Raw genomic sequence first — 16,644 nt, forward strand, 5'->3', positions numbered from 1 at the left:
CACATGACAATAAATGGAACGCAGCTCAAATTACCGTCACAATACTTCAAATGAAAAAATATGATATTCTCAATTGTATCTAAAGCGGAATATCGAATAGCCTGAATAGAAATAGAGAATTGAAATGATCTATTTAAAAACAAACGTCTATGTAACTGCTTCTCATGTCTATACAATACGTTAGAAGTGGACTCGTGAATACATTAAATTGTTCGATATTTCTTTCTACATCATCCTCATAGTGATTTAATAAATTCTTTCTAAAATAAAACACCTGTTTATACAAATAAAAAGACAGACTTGGACCAATTGTAAACTATTTTCGATTGAAGTAAATTAGTAACTGAATCATTCTGATTAAACTTTCTTAGCAGATGATCATTTGGATCAACAGAAAATCCAGCCATAGACAGAACATACAAACTTATGTTTCCATAATTCTCGTAATTACAAAACCAATCAGTTGTAGATAGGATCCCAACCAGTGCTAGTAGAATTGCTAATTGAGCTCGCGAATTACTACTGTGAAATAATTGGAATAAAAAAGACAGATTCCCTGTGATATCTGACGAAGGTGAATTCTCGGATTGATTAAGCACAGCCAATATCTAAAATAAACCCAAATTAGTAAACATAATTTCATCCAAACTTCAGCCAAGTAATTTTTCCTTTCCAATTTAACAATATTTATGAATAAGATTGCATAGCTTATAAGGCACTCAACATTAGTGGAACCTGAAATTCAGACCACTAGAAAAAAATATCTTAACATACCACAAATTATTGATTTGATCTGGTCGATGGCTTCCATGAAAAATACATATGAATTAGATGGCGCATGTGGGTGCGTTAAACAATAGACCATAAGTTTTGCACAGTTACTTAGAACAGAATCGCATTGTTTGCCTTGAACACAACTGTTTTCCGTCGTGTCTTTGAAAACTCTTAAAAGGTATTTGATAACTAGGGATAGAAAAACAATTTCGTTTAATTTGTAAGGTTACTCTGATCTATGGCTTTTTCATCCAACAATGTAACTAAAGATATAATTTATCATGAACAGAGGAATTCTGGTATAAATTACCCGTTTGAATAAAGAAATCCAAAAAAGCCAACTGCAGCTTTCTGTTAGGAAGTTTAGAACACAGATACAACAACGCATCTATCCCATTCGTAGTAAGTACCATCTCACTAAATAAAAAAAGTATTTAAGTGGGTAATTATATTGTACCTTGAAATCTCGAAGCAGCATCTAACACCTTCTTTGGCACAAAATGCGCTGAATTTCTTTTCAATCAAGTTGCGGATATAACTTTGTTGATCAGACATTTTATAAAGGCTTCACTAAAATTAGACAGTAATTTTAAAAAGGTTAATTATGTTATATGGAACACCACGAAAAATTTATTTTCGCATTAAATCAATTTATTTGTTATAATTGACATATCAACTGCTTTGGCACCGATTTCCGAGTCCATAACATCAGTAAAATAATTCTTACAACTAACTAAAGTATCTCAGTGAAAAATACACATTTTGGGTGAAACTCTAATTTATGGACGACCTTTGAACGAATTTTTAAGGGACCTTGAGGACATTAACCAATCAAAAGAGAGTTAGTATAAAGTAAAAATATATTATAAAAGAGTGATGAATTACAATGGATATTCTTCTTTTACATTATTTGAGAACTTGTTGAGGTTTGATATAGGTTCAGAAGTTTTGAAATCATAGTGCATGCGGTATAAGAACTCGTCCATATGACTCTATAATTATCGTCCTCTGGAGCCGTGGTAGGGTTTTAAAGAATACTTCAGCCTAGACCACATGCCCTCAATGTTGTTTGTATGGACCCCCCGTCGTTGGATCAAAGAAATAACGTTTGTACACCACAACATGATGCACAAATTCAAGTCTGGAGAGGCATCTATACGCTTTCCAAACATCGGTATAGCCGCAGCTAATGTTACTGTAGACTTTATGATCCAATTTGCAACGACAATCATGAATTGTCTTAGCCTTAGCCGTGACCGGGCAAAAAAGTGACATTTCGAGCAGATTTTTTTCTACAACATATAGTACAACGAAATACAATGTCATCGCGGCAGTCTGCACATCGTGCTGCGGTCATTTAATTGCCGCAGTCACAGACACAGGAACTTCCTAATAGTCCCATCTGCTGTAGTCTCTCAACGATCACCTATTCTTTAAAATCTGCTGTAAAACGATCGAATGTGAGCATCTCGCACTGAACTTAGCGCCATGACCTTGAAATTCCTTAGACGCTTCTGATTGGCTCGTCCATAAATTAGAGTCCTACCACATTTTGATACTATATATCGAAGCGTAAATCGCAGACGGTAACTGTAATCTGTACACCATTCTGGATGAAGCTGGTTTTAAAATTACTTGAATTCAGATTAAAATAGTGAAACCAAACTTCTCATCTAGAGCTTAGATAGCGTTAGTTTGTAAACAACACTGAATACATGATAATACTCATGACTAGAATTATCGAGGTTAATTTATGATGTTTTAAAAAAGCATGCATGATTAATACCTCTAAACTTTGTGTATTTTTACGCTCAGCATTACAAATAAACTACTCAACGTAGTCATACAAAAACAACATTGTTTAAAGCTGACGACTTATTTTCACGTGTCTGATTGACGCACTAAAACAAAACCTCAAATACAATAGACTATTCGTGACCGAAAGTAGTTATTTTATTAAAATTAATATTTCTTGATTGTAATTCAACATTTCAAGGCTTAATAATGCAATAGTGATGAAATGTTATTCTGGATTTATGCGCAACAATATTTTAGGGATTTACCCGAAAATTTCCCTAAACATTGGGGAAGGTAATTAAACTTCAGGGACTTCCCTAAAATTTCCCCAAAGTTGAAAGCTTGGGATAAATTGGCTTTACCTCGAAAACAAGTTGAGGCAAAGTGGAGAGTATTCAAATATACAGCTGAAAAGTAATCACCTGTTAAGAAAGCATTTACGTGAGATTCCGTAAAATCTGTGAAACTAGACGATCTGTGAGGTGAAAACAAAAATGTACTGTAAAGCATGAATACTAATTGAACGGACAACCTTTGTAGCACGTTGTATAAGTGTTTATTCGGAAGCTGGAGCTATCTGAAACAACAACACCAGTCAGAACTGGTAACTGCCTCTGAAGTAAGAACGCGGCGCACTGACACAAGAAAGAGATATTTGAAAAACTGAAAGATGTGGTCATACTACAAAAGGGAAAACTTATTACAAAATAGTTTTATCTTATGGTGACATATATTCAGTGATTTTTGTAACAACAAAAATAAAAACCACATTTTTTCTCTAATTTGTCACTTTATTTGTAACCACATTTTATTCAATATCTGTTGTTTTGCTGTATCACTTGTTAAAAAAGACGACGATAATTGTTTCGATGAATGATATACGATTCTACTACCGCGTTGTTTAAAATACAGGACACTATCCACGCCGTTTGTTCTTCTGTTTTATTGGCCACCGTTTTGATTGAAGACTATAATAGTATTATAACATCATTATAGGCCTTCCGACTCAACGTTGGACTTTTGGCGCGGATTACTATTGTATAATACCATTGGACTCCGTCTCCCTCATTACGTCATTGGTGTAGTCACTTGCAGAGGAACACCTGTCAATCAAGTGAACTCAGTTTGTGGTCGTTGTTCTCACGAGGCAGTTCACAAGTACCATTTATTCTATAGTAACTGTTAGTGTCTGTTTGTTTAATATACCTTTTGTATTGCTAACGGTATTTTGTTACCTTTGGATTTTACTAACGGACAGACATCTAGGTTTCTTTACGATTAATTTTTTTTGTATACCACTATTAACCTAGTGTATCAATATATGTTGTGTAAGCTCTTTTTGTTTGGGAACCACCACAATCTATTGTTCTTCATGTTCAGCTTCCATAGAGCTTGTGCATCTTCTCCCAGTGCTTTTACTCCTTGTTGCTGCAATAAGAAAAACGGACTCGTGCTAGTAACATAACATGTAATGATTTTTGCAACTGTCACAACCTGACACTTCAAACGACGCATTAACCTTTGTAACGGAAAGAGAACAGTGAAAATCCCTCTGCAGCTTCTTTTTTGAACAGTATTGTCATTTACATGTTTCTTCTCCCTTTTGTGTATTCCAACCTTTGTTCCGATCTCGTCTAACCATATCTTTTGTTCTCCAGTCTTCCCCGTTTGAGCCTTTATTATGCGACTTTGATTAAAGACTTGCTTTTGTTACCTAATTTTCTATTGCATGTTGCCGGACCATTGACAGTAAGGTTGTGTTTGACTAAGCTCAAGGTCACGGCGTGGTTCAGTGTGTGATTGTGAACCTGCTGACTGCCTGCTTGGGAGGATTGCTGGTATCCCTGCAGATAGATATTTGACCCCATCTTGTTGGGAATATTTGTATTGATTCTCAGGTATCAAACCCTTTAGTATTAACTGTCTCTTTCATCGTTTAGCGCACTACTTTGCGTTAGAGAAACTTCTGACTGTATAGCACAGGCTGTACCGTTCGAGGTATTTTGTATTTTTGATGTAATTTGTTCTGTTTTCTTAGTTACAACCGTTTATATTGAGCACAGAGTTTGTGTTTTGATATAATATAATACGAGTATCTCAAAGACGCGTTGTGAGCTATACAGAGGAACTTGGTCTGGTCTAATCGAATAAATTTTGGGTTCGTCAGTCCGTTGTTCCAACCGAATATTGGCTGTTCGGTCGTTACATCTCTCGAACGAACAGTGATCTCAAGTGACAAATTCTGGAATGCCTGGAAAGCGCAATAAGATCAACGAAAACTTGGCACTGCAATCGGATGCATCTTCAGATGTACGGCAAGTCAAATTAGATGCATTTTCATGTCATGGCTCTAATGTTAGTTTAGTAAGTAGACATAGCGAAATTAGCTCTAGGATTACCTTAGCGGAGTTAAAAGAAAGATAATTATTAGAAATGAGAGACTTGAAAGATAGACGAAGGAAACAACTACTGTGTTTTCAGAGAGAGTTTGGGTCGTTAAGGCTGAACGAAAGCACGTGTAGCAAGTTATCTACTGTTTCTAACTGTGATGACAGGGAAAAGAAGCACGTTCACAGGTTCGTAAGTCCTTCTCATGACCTTAGGATAAAGTCTCCAGAAAAGTCAAAACTGCTAGATTATCCAGGAACGAAGAAGAAGGAAGTGACCTTGGAATCTCTAAGTGTAGGTCTTGAACTTCCATGGGGAGAGCTAAGTACCTTTGATGGACAACCAGCTAAATACTGGAAATTTATTAGACAATTTGATTTATATGTGGTTTCCAAGGTTGAAGTCGATGGTCAACGGCTCTTGTACTTGTTACATTATTGTAAAGGCAAGGCTCGAGAGGCCATAGAGGAATACATAATGCTTCCACCATCGTCGGATTATCGTAGAGCGTGCGATATATTGAAACGGTTGTTCGGTAGAACACACGAAATATGTCCGGCTTTGATGAAAGATTTAAATGAAGGTCCTGATATTGCGCATAATGACGCAGAAAGTCTATCTACACTAGCGATAAAGATGGAGAACTGTTCCATAACCTTAGAACAAATGGATTATTCAGCGGATCTCAACTCCGTAGTGACAATAGAAAGCATAGTAAAGAAGTTGCCCACGGTTTTACAGATGAGATGGGCTGAGACAGTAGGAAAGGTAACACTAAATGGAAGAGAGCCTACTTTTGCTCAGTTAACAAAATTTGTGTCATCTAGAGCGGAAATATTGCTTAGCAGATTCGGACAGATTGCAACTGCTAGTAAACGAGTTGCAAGCAAGGTGGCCTGTTCCACACAAGGTTTGTCGTTCGGTAAAATCGTTAGCAGGTCACCTTGTGTCATATGCGGAGAAACTCATAGTGTGGATAAATGTTTCCAGTTTTCAACCTTAGCAGTCAACGATAAGTGGACGAAAGCAAGAGAAAAAGGCTTGTGTTTTTGTTGTCTTCGAAGGGGCCACAGATCTGTGGATTGCAAAGATCGTGTTGTGTGTACTGTCGAAGGTTGTCGGGATCGGCACCACCCATTGTTGCATCAAACTATCCGAGTTTAGGGTGGTTCGAGTGAGTGTTTAAAAGAAAGTCATTGTGGGTACGCAGAGTCATTAAAAGTGTATGTGTTTCTGGGTCTAATCCCTGTACGCCTTAGAGCTGGGGACAAGGAAGTTTCTGGATATGCGTTTCTAGACAATGGCTCAGATACAACCCTAATCAAGTTAAGTACCGTACGACGTTTAGGATTATCGTCAGATAGTGCGTCGGTTACCATCAAAACGGTCAACGGAAATAAGTTAAGCAGATCAACCACTAAAGCTTTTAAAGCTTACTCATTGAACGGAGACGAATGTATATGTATTGAACAGGCTGTTGTAGTAGAAGATTTGCCGGTGCATCGACCAAGAGTACCTGTGAAGGACAGCGCCAAGAAATGGCCTCATCTTATTGACTTACCTTGGACAGAATCAGTGGATGGTGAAGTTATGTTGCTTATTGGTTGTGACGTGCGTGAAGCGCATTGGGTCCTAGATCAAAGATTGGGTGGAAGAAAAAGCCCATATGCTATTAGGGCACTCCTAGGATGGGTTCTGTTTGGACCGGCAGGCTTTAGCAAAACAGTAAAAGGATGGTAAATTATATTTCTCAATCTGACAACACTGTAGAGCAGTTAAAGGAAATATATAACTACGAATTTGCTGACGTGCACTCCTCCGATAAAGCATTATCTTTAAATGACTTGAAAGCAGTTGGCATAGTGGAGCGCGACACTTATTTTGACGAGGGTCATTGGATTGTCCCTTTACCTTGGAGCGTGGAGAGAAACGTAGTCTCCGGTAGCTATGATCTAGCTAGACGAAGATTAGAAAGTCTAAGACGTAGACTCATATGCAATAAGGACTTTCGGGAAGGCTACACTTGTGCCATGCAGCAGACGATTGACAAAGGGTATGCGGTTGTGGTTCCAGGTATGCAACTCGATCCGGGTTATCGTCCAAAATGGTACTTGCCCCATCATGCAGTGAGTAACCCCAGAAAACCAAGAAGAGTGAGAGTGGTATTGGATTGTGCTGCCAAGGTGGCTGGTAATTCCTTGAATGACCTTCTCTACCAAGGTCCAGATACTACAGCATGTTTAGTTGGGATCCTGTTACGTTTCCGCAGGGAACCGGTTGCCGTTTCCGCGGATGTGGAAGAAATGTTCATGCAAGTAAAGATCTCGAAGCCCGATTGTGGAGCGCTACGTTTCCTTTGGTGGCCGAAAGGTGATATCGAGAAGGAACCGGTGGAGTTTCAGATGACATCACATCCCTTCGGGACAATATCCTCACCCTTCTGTGCAAACTTTGCACTGATGAAGACGGCTCGAAAGTTCTCCAGTGACTATGATAACAGCGTAGGGCAATCGGATGATTGCCTAGTATCCTTTCCCAATGATGAAGATGCGAAAAGTTTTGTAGTGCAACTAAATGTATTGATGGCTCGAGGAGGTTTCAAGTTGAAAAAATGGGTGACTAACTCGGAAATCGTAAGGAAAGTTTTTCCGCAATCTGATAGTATGGAAGCGATTGTTGATATGCCTCTGAATCAAGGGCCGACACATCGAGCCCTCGGGATTGAATGGGACACCACACACGATGTTTTTAATTTTCGTTTTGATCCAGGGGAAAAAACTCCGACTAGGAGAGGAATACTATCCACCATTTCATCTCTTTTCGATCCACTGGGCCTGATAGCTCCAATATACCTTCCTGCTAAACAACTCTTACAGAATCTTTGTAAAACGCGTATCGGTTGGGACCAGCCTCCGAGTGATAGTGTTGTGTCCTCGTGGAACGAATGGGTCACGTTTGTGCGGAGGCTCGGAACGATCAGTGTTCCTCGAAGCATTATAAATGAAAACAGAAAGAACTTTAAGGCGATTGAGCTGCACTTATTTTGTGACGCCTTCGAATCTGGTTACGGTACGGTAGCTTACTCGTGGAACATCCCTAAGCACCAAGCACCATACAGCGTCCTACTCTATAGAAAGTCTAGAGTGGCACCTGTAAAACAGGTGACTGTGCCTAGACTGGAACTAGCAGCAGCAGTATTGAGTGCTAGAATGGGGGACGTTTTAAACAGGAACCTTCCTCAGGTGTTTGACATGACTCACTTCTGGACGGATTCTATGATAGTACTGTACTATATAAGAAATACAGATAGTAGGTATTCCACCTTCGTGGCTAATCGTCTGGCCGCTATTCATCATTTAACATCTGTGGACCAGTGGGGGCACGTCGAATCCAATGAAAACCCTGCTGACTGGACATCACAAGGCATACGGAAGGAGCTAGATTTAAAGAACTGGATTGAGGGTCCTTCCTTCTTAAGGAAGAGGGAGTCTGTAGGAACACTAACGCTTATGTGCGAAAACCCCCCAGAAAATGTTGAATTTAAAAGATGTCACACGACCAACGCAGTTGCGCTAAAACATAGCTTAAGTCCAATTCTGCTATATCACTCAAATTGGATAAAGCTGATTAAAGCGGTAGCATGGCTCAGAAGATAAGTGACCTATATAACCATCATGTACTCCCATCACGATGACAGGTCCCTAAGTGTGGGCTATCTGTCAGTTGATGAATTGGATGCAGCTAAACACAAGGTATTAGCCTTAGTCCAAAAGGAAGTGTATGGGGAAGCAGTAAAAGTGTCTCGATGCAATGGCGTAAGCGCAACTGATATAAATGAGCTAAAAAATCTTTCACCTACGCTAATCGATGGATTGCTTTGTGTCGGCGGACGATTAAATTACTCGGATTATCCACTCTCAATCAGAAATCCGGTAATTTTACCCAGTCATCACTTCGTAACAGAACTTATTATTAGACACCACCACCACCTAGAAGGTCACACCGGGAAATCACAAGTGTTAGCTACCATACGACGAAATTATTGGATTGTTAAAGGAACCAATGCAGTTAAACGAGTGATAGGTAGATGTGTGAGGTGTATACGTGCGAAAGCCACATTAGGCCAACAGATGATGGCACCTGTCCCCAAGTGTCGAGTGCAGCAAGGCTGGTTTTGCTTATCCTCCGTCGGAATAGACTATTTTGGGCCGTTGATAGTTCTTCGAGGAAGAAGTGAGGAAAAAAGATATGGATGCCTATTTACGTGTCTCCAAACACGTGCCGTACTTTTGGAATTAGCTTTCGATTTGAGTACTGATGCCTTTATAATGGCTTTAATACGTTTCATAGGAAGGAGAGGAACTCTTAAGGAAATCTATAGCGACAATGGAACTAACTTTGTCGGGGCTACTTCCGAATTACGAGCTTGTAGCGTGGCGTCGAGTTGGGATTAACTATGAATACCGCTACCAAGAAACACGTGCCAAGTAAATCAGAAGGCGAAGATCGAACGTAACCAGGTTTGTTTCGTTGGCGATCTCGTGGTATTGAACGAATACCGAGATCGTGCCAAGGAATGGTACAAGTGGAAGCAGAAGACAGGAGTACGTGCGAACAGTACCAAAAACCGCGGAATAATGATGGAAGGTAATGGAAGCACAAAATGGCTATAATTAGCACAGTTAAACAAAAGCACATTTAAACAAACACTGGTACAGTTGGTTATAATAATAATTGTTTTTATTAAACCAGTCGTGTTCTCATGATAAATGTGAGTCACTACAGGAGCCCCCCGCTAGAAAGGGCTTACACTTTCGATAAATAGCGGTTTGAATCCTGGGACTGATCGGCTGACGAGCGATTGTAGGACGGAAAGATTGGCGAACAGGAAAGCGATCGTTGATCGTCGAGTTGCCAACGAAGGCCGTTTTCGGAGAACGGTACCAGGAGCGATGTGCTGTATTTGTTGCTTGAGTTGGCATGCCACACCAGAGTGGTTTGTATCCAGAATCTGAAGATTGTGTTCGTAGGGAATGCGGACCAGAAACGCTGCAGACGAAGGACGAAACCACGTTCAGCCAAAAGACCAGAAGCGACCGTAACGACCGAATTCGAGACCAAGCGTATGCCAAGCATTCGAAACCAATATATCGACTGAGTGCGTTGACAAGAGCATGGGTGGCCAATCCAGCTTTCGCCAAAGTTGAATGAAGTCGACGGAACCAAACGGAGATGGTCGAAGGCGTAGGCTCAGGAAACAAAGAGAAAATCAAAAAAGAGAAGAGTGTAGCATGCGTGTAGTATAGGAATATTCCTACACCGTATCAGTTGTTGACTGTGAGACTAGTCGCGGAAGCGTACGGGCAACCGTACTCGGCGACCGGAACGTGAGACGGTAGTCTAGTTCGCGTCGCGTGAGCCTGCAATCTCATCCGAAGTCAAGGGCGGCGTGGTCTGCTGATCTGGACGTGAGACTGTCGTCTCGTCCGTAGACGGTGCAGATGACGCGTGCTGTTGACCGGGACGTGAGAATGAGGTCTCAGGTGTATCTAGCGTGGGACCTGAAGATGGTTTGGGGATCCCGCTAGTAGGTTTGATAGGTCTAGCATTGAATCTCAGGTTGTCAGATAGGGCACTGTCATCGACGTGTGCTGGTTTGAGACGATCAATGCTGACGATCTCGACGCGGCCGTGTCGATCAACCTTGAAGGTCTTTTCGTGACCAGCGATCAAGCGAAAAGAGCCTTCGTAAAGTTGTTGCAAAGGTTTGCGTACAGAATCTACTCGTATGAGAACATGTGAACAGGTAGATAACTCTCGATGGAGAGCGACCTGTCGATGTTATATTCGAGTTGACACCGGAGACAGCGTTCGCATAAATGCAGACAGTCGATGGACGTAGTCTGATTTACCGAAATCAGGTCTGCTCCGTGATGTGAAAATTCCCCGGGCAGACGCAATGTCGTGCCGTATACAAGTTCAGCGGTGGAACATTGGATATCTGCATTCAAGCTCGTTCGAATACCTAAGAGAACGAGCGGTAAGGTTTCGTAACAGTCGTCGTTTTCTTGTGCTCGAAGAGCACTTTTAAGTTGACGGTGAAACCTTTCAACTAAACCATTTGAAGCTGGATGGTAGGCGGTGGTGCGTGTGCGTTCCGCACCAAGCAGCCAAGTGAGTGAGGAGAATAATACGGACTCAAATTGTTGTCCTCGGTCAGTCGTGACAGTCGAGGGACAACAAAGCATTGAAAACTGTATAGAGCTATCCATCGTTCTACGAAGCGGTGAGCAACTGTCTCCGCCGTGATAGACGTGATGGGTATAGCTTCGGGCCATCTGGTGAAGCGGTCGATGCACGTGAGTATGTGATCATACCCGTGCGATGGTGGCAGTGGTCCTAGAATGTCTAAGTGAACGTGATCGAATGTACCGAGGGGGGCGGCTACGTGCCTGTGCACTTTTGATCGTTGACATTGTAAGCATTGCTTCGCCCACATACGAACATCTTTATTCATGGACGGCCAGACGTATCGTGCAGCGATGACACGTAATGTAGCTGCGATACCTGGGTGAGATAATCCATGCAGGGCATCAAATACGAGACGGCGATAAGCAGAGGGTACGATGGGTCGAGGAAGACCAGTAGAAATATCGCATAGGATGGTGCCAAAAGTCGTGGCTAGAGGTACTTCCTGATACTGAGGGGACGTAGAGTGTGGTGCTTTTGTACAACTGGGATCGTTTGCTTGGGCGGCGGCCATAGCAGGAAGGTCGAGCACCGGCAGGGTAACTGCATTCGTTTGGATTCGTGATAGAGCAACGGCAACACAGTTCGACTTGCCTTGGATGTGACGAAGGTCTGTCGCGAACTGGGAGATATAGTCCAAATGTCTGCACTCTCGTGGTGAGTAGCGGTCAGACTTGGTATGCAAAGCATACGTTAAGGGCTTATGATCGGTGAATAAGATGAATTGACGTCCTTCTACTGCGTGCCGAAAATGCTTGATGGCGCAGTAGGTTGCTAGCAGCTCGCGACCAAAAGCGCTATATCTCGTCTCCGTGGTAGTAAGGCGTCGTGAGAAAAACTCTAGGGGTTGCCAACTACCGGAGATGTTTTGTTGAATGACTGCTCCTATAGCAACATCGGATGCATCAACCGCTATACTAAGCGTGGCTGATGGATCGGGATGGGCGAGAAGAGTGGCTTGCGCAAGAGCCGTTTTGATTTCAGTGAATGCAGTGCGCGCAGAATCGTTCATTTCCAATCTGCGTGGATTGCCGCATAGTAAGTCGGTTAGTGGTCGTAACCGTTCTGCTGCGTGTGGGATGAAACGACGGTAGAAGTTAACCAAACCGAGAAAAGCCTTCAGTTCCTTGAGTGAGGACAGCACGTTGTACTCCTTTATTGCCTGCACTTTGTCCTCACAAGGTAGAATACCCTCTTGCTTGATAACATGACCCAGAAATATTATTTCTCGTTTACCCAACTCGCATTTGTCTGGGTTAACAAATATTCCGTTATCCGAAAGGCGTTGGAATAATAGCGTAAGATGTTGATAATGTTCATCTACGTTTGATGATGCGATTAGCAGGTCATCAATATAGACGTGAACAAAATCGAGGTCTCGTACAATGCTATCGATAAACCTTTGAAAAGTTTGAGCAGCATTCCATAATCCAAATGGCATTCGTAGGAACTCAAACAAACAGAAAGGAGTCGTGATTGCAGTTTTTTCGATATCTTCAAGAGCGACTGGGATTTGATGATATGCTCGTACCAGATCGATCTTAGAAAAGATGGTCGTGCCCTTGAGCGATGCCGTGATGTCGTGTATGTGAGGGATGGGGTAGCTATCAAAGCGCGTAACTACGTTTAAAGCTCGATAGTCGCCGCATGGTCTCCAACTAACCCTATCTTTTCTGCGCACCATGTGAAGAGGAGAGGCCCATGGACTGTGAGAAGGACGAATAATACTAGTAGCTAGTAAATTGTCAAACTCACGTTTAGCGAAAGCTAATTTGTCCGGTGCCAGTCGGCGAGGTCGTGCCGTGACTGGCGGTCCGCGGGTGACTATGTGGTGTACCACACGATCGGTCACGGATGGAATCTCCTCGAGTGGTTTAGTGAGTACGGGGAATTTCTCGAATAAAGCGTGGAATTTATCGTCACGCGAGTAAAAAGTGCCGAGGATTCGGTACGCGTTCATGTGGGCTTTACAGCCCATGAATTTGCTGTTCGACGAAGTATCGATTAGTTGCAGCCTACGTGAATCGCCAAGCAATTCATAGTGCTGTAGAAAATCGATAACTAGTATGGCTGTGAGAACATCAGCAATGATGAACGTCCACAGATACCGTCGTCCATCGCCCAGGTTGACCGCGAGTTGTCGTGTACCGTAGGTAGGAATGACTGAGCCATTCGCAGCGCGTAGTCGAAGCACTGTGGCTTGTGACTTGCTGCTACCTCGTGGTACGACAGAAACTTGGGCCCCATTATCTACTAGGAACCTAGCGTTTGTGCGATAATCGTGCACATAGAATAAGCGAGTAGTGACGGGTTTGCGAGAACTTGGGCGAGCTCGGGGGACGTAGGGTTGGGGTACGTTACAGCGGTCTCGAAAACTAAGACGTGTGTGAATACACCCGTCTCTGTCGCCATGAGCTGAGGAATGACCGGCATCCATGTCTACTTTAGGATGTGCCGTAGAAGTAACTACATAGTTGTCTCTATTACTAGTCCTCGCTAAAATTTTGTCTGCTATGAGGGCTACCTGGTTAAGCGGTGAGTCCTCGAGCAGTGCCGTCACAGTAGGTTGGATATGAGCTGGTAGTGACTCGAGCCACAATTCCTTAACTATTTCCGAGTCAGATGCTGTTGGTCCTGCAAGAGATTGCAGGCACGTGAGGTGGTGGCTTGGTTTAGCATCACCCAGGGGTGACGTGCTAACAATGTCCTCAATCGTTCCTCCCTCGATGGGAGGAAATGTCGGAGAATTGCCTCTTTGAGGCGATCATAAACATTAGGCACATTGGAATTGAGGATGACCTCACGTACAGCAACTAAATGGTTCCCGGGCAGTGATTCGAGAGCGAAGGCGTATTTTGCCTTTGGCTCGTGACGCGACGAGTCTCGAACTGAGTCTCTAATGCAGCAAACCAAACCTCTGGGTCGTGGGGGATGAATGATACAGGTCGAAAGTGAATGGCCTGTACGTCTGAGTCTATAACATTAATAGAATTCTTGTCGCTATCCGTCATGTCGTGTATATTATATATTAAAAATTAATATGAAAATATACGACAGACGTGGATAGATAAATCATAGACTCACCAAATTGGCTTCTTTGGAAGACTCGACCAGAGGTTGAGGCGTGTTCTAAAATACGGCTCACCAGTTGTAGCGTGGCGTCGAGTTGGGATTAACTATGAATACCGCTACCAAGAAACACGTGCCAAGTAAATCAGAAGGCGAAGATCGAACGTAACCAGGTTTGTTTCGTTGGCGATCTCGTGGTATTGAACGAATACCGAGATCGTGCCAAGGAATGGTACAAGTGGAAGCAGAAGACAGGAGTACGTGCGAACAGTACCAAAAACCGCGGAATAATGATGGAAGGTAATGGAAGCACAAAATGGCTATAATTAGCACAGTTAAACAAAAGCACATTTAAACAAACACTGGTACAGTTGGTTATAATAATAATTGTTTTTATTAAACCAGTCGTGTTCTCATGATAAACGTGAGTCACTACAAGCTAATATGAGTGTGTGAGACAAACACAGAATAAACGACTTAACAGTATCGAAGGGTATACGCTGGTATTTCAACCCCCCACTAGCTAGCCATCGAGGCGGAGTTTGGGGGAGAGTAATACGGTCTGTTCGGAGGATCTTACTATCTATTTTCAACGGGCAAATCTTACACGATGATAGTTTGGCAACTTATTTTGTGGGGGTAAACGAATTTTAAACAACCGCCCAATCGTTCCTGTGACGTCAGATGAAAAGGATGATATGGCGCTCACGCCAAACACTTTGTTATTACTAAGAGACTGTGATGGTTTGGGAATGGAGTGTAGTGTTGCGGATAGGTATTGAAAGCGATGGAGACAGGTTAATTGTTTAGCCAACACCTTCTGGCATCGATGGATGAAAGAATACATCCCTTTACTGCAAGTGAGGCAGAAATGGTTTTGCAAACACAGAAACTCAAAGGAAGGGGATGTAGTTCTAGTGGCTAACGATGCAACTACTCGAGGCTCATGGCCAATGGGACAAGTCGATAAGTGCGAGACAGATAGAAATGGGTTGGTAAGAACAGTGATGATGCGTATGGGAGAAGGGATAGTAAGAAGAGATGTGCGAAAGCTCTGCCTTCTAGAGGGAGCCGAGTAATTGTAGGTTAGGCTTATGAAAGTACAGACGTACTGTTGTAAGTCCTGTGCTTCCCATTGAGATAGAGCGGTTAGTAGGGAGAGCCATGACAGAAATGTATTCTAAGGTGTCTTTGCGTAGCTGGAGAAATTTTGGGGGCCGGTGTAACGGAAAGAAAACGATGAAAATCCCTCTGCAGCTTCTTTTTTGAACAGTATTGTCATTTACATGTTTCTTCTCCCTTTTGTGTATTCCAACCTTTGTTCCGATCTCGTCTAACCATATCTTTTGTTCTCCAGTCTTCCCCGTTTGAGCCTTTATTATGCGACTTTGATTAAAGACTTGCTTTTGTTACCTAATTTTCTATTGCATGTTGCCGGACCATTGACAGTAAGGTTGTGTTTGACTAAGCTCAAGGTCACGGCGTGGTTCAGTGTGTGATTGTGAACCTGCTGACTGCCTGCTTGGGAGGATTGCTGGTATCCCTGCAGATAGATATTTGACCCCATCTTGTTGGGAATATTTGTATTGATTCTCAGGTATCAAACCCTTTAGTATTAACTGTCTCTTTCATCGTTTAGCGCACTACTTTGCGTTAGAGAAACTTCTGACTGTATAGCACAGGCTGTACCGTTCGAGGTATTTTGTATTTTTGATGTAATTTGTTCTGTTTTCTTAATTACAACCGTTTATATTGAGCACAGAGTTTGTGTTTTGATATAATATAATACGAGTATCTCAAAGACGCGTTGTGAGCTATATAGAGGAACTTGGTCTGGTCTAATCGAATAAATTTTGGGTTCGTCAGTCCGTTGTTCCAACCGAATATTGGTTGTTCGGTCGCTACACGTTCCTTCTGCCATACGTAGCGATAGGTTTTCCGTTTGCCGCCTGTAAGTTTAGAGCCGATTCGTGAAGCCGGTCGTTGGAATTCTCTGGGAGAACGCTAACTTCTGCGCCAGTGTCGACGAGGTAGCGAACTCTCGTTGTCACATCTGTGACGTATAACAGACGGCTATGTTCGGCGGCTACGGTTGTCGTTAACGCGTGCCAACTTGGAGGTTTCCCGAGTTGCTTTTCGAGTGAGTCGGTTTTGAGATAGGAGAATTGCAGGGTTTCCTGCAATTTATGGAAGACTTTCTTTACTGGTTATGATACCAGCACCAGCCTGGATTATTCGTCTCTCGTGATCTAGAGACAGATCGCTTACGTGAAGTGCTTCTACGTGGGGTGTGTGAGCGCTTACGGTCGTTACGAAGATTAAGATAACGCGTGAGTGTATGACATAACTCTGTTATGTCGTACTGAG

General features: G+C 42.5%; 1 protein-coding gene across 3 annotated transcripts in view; it reads right to left on the minus strand.

Moving 5' to 3' along the window:
• Positions 1-2,668, minus strand: part of MS3_00004902 (uncharacterized protein) — a 64,183-nt gene extending 61,515 nt beyond the window's left edge. For 2 of the 3 annotated variants that reach the window (XM_051212876.1, XM_051212877.1), the window contains exons 1-9: positions 2,561-2,668; positions 1,232-1,344; positions 1,085-1,191; positions 1,005-1,037; positions 775-963; positions 650-735; positions 301-608; positions 146-260; positions 35-101 (exon numbers count right to left, since the gene is read on the minus strand). In XM_051212876.1, coding sequence (XP_051068801.1) covers positions 35-101; positions 146-260; positions 301-608; positions 650-735; positions 775-963; positions 1,005-1,037; positions 1,085-1,191; positions 1,232-1,329 — 1,003 coding nt within the window. In that variant the 5' untranslated portion in view covers positions 1,330-1,344; positions 2,561-2,668. The remainder of the gene's footprint in view (positions 1-34; positions 102-145; positions 261-300; positions 609-649; positions 736-774; positions 964-1,004; positions 1,038-1,084; positions 1,192-1,231; positions 1,345-2,560) is intronic. The other variant, XM_051212878.1, reaches the window with a different exon arrangement.
• Positions 2,669-16,644: the final 13,976 nt, after the last annotated feature.

Source organism: Schistosoma haematobium, chromosome 3, assembly GCF_000699445.3.
Source record: "Schistosoma haematobium chromosome 3, whole genome shotgun sequence".
NCBI lineage: Eukaryota > Metazoa > Platyhelminthes > Trematoda > Strigeidida > Schistosomatidae > Schistosoma > Schistosoma haematobium.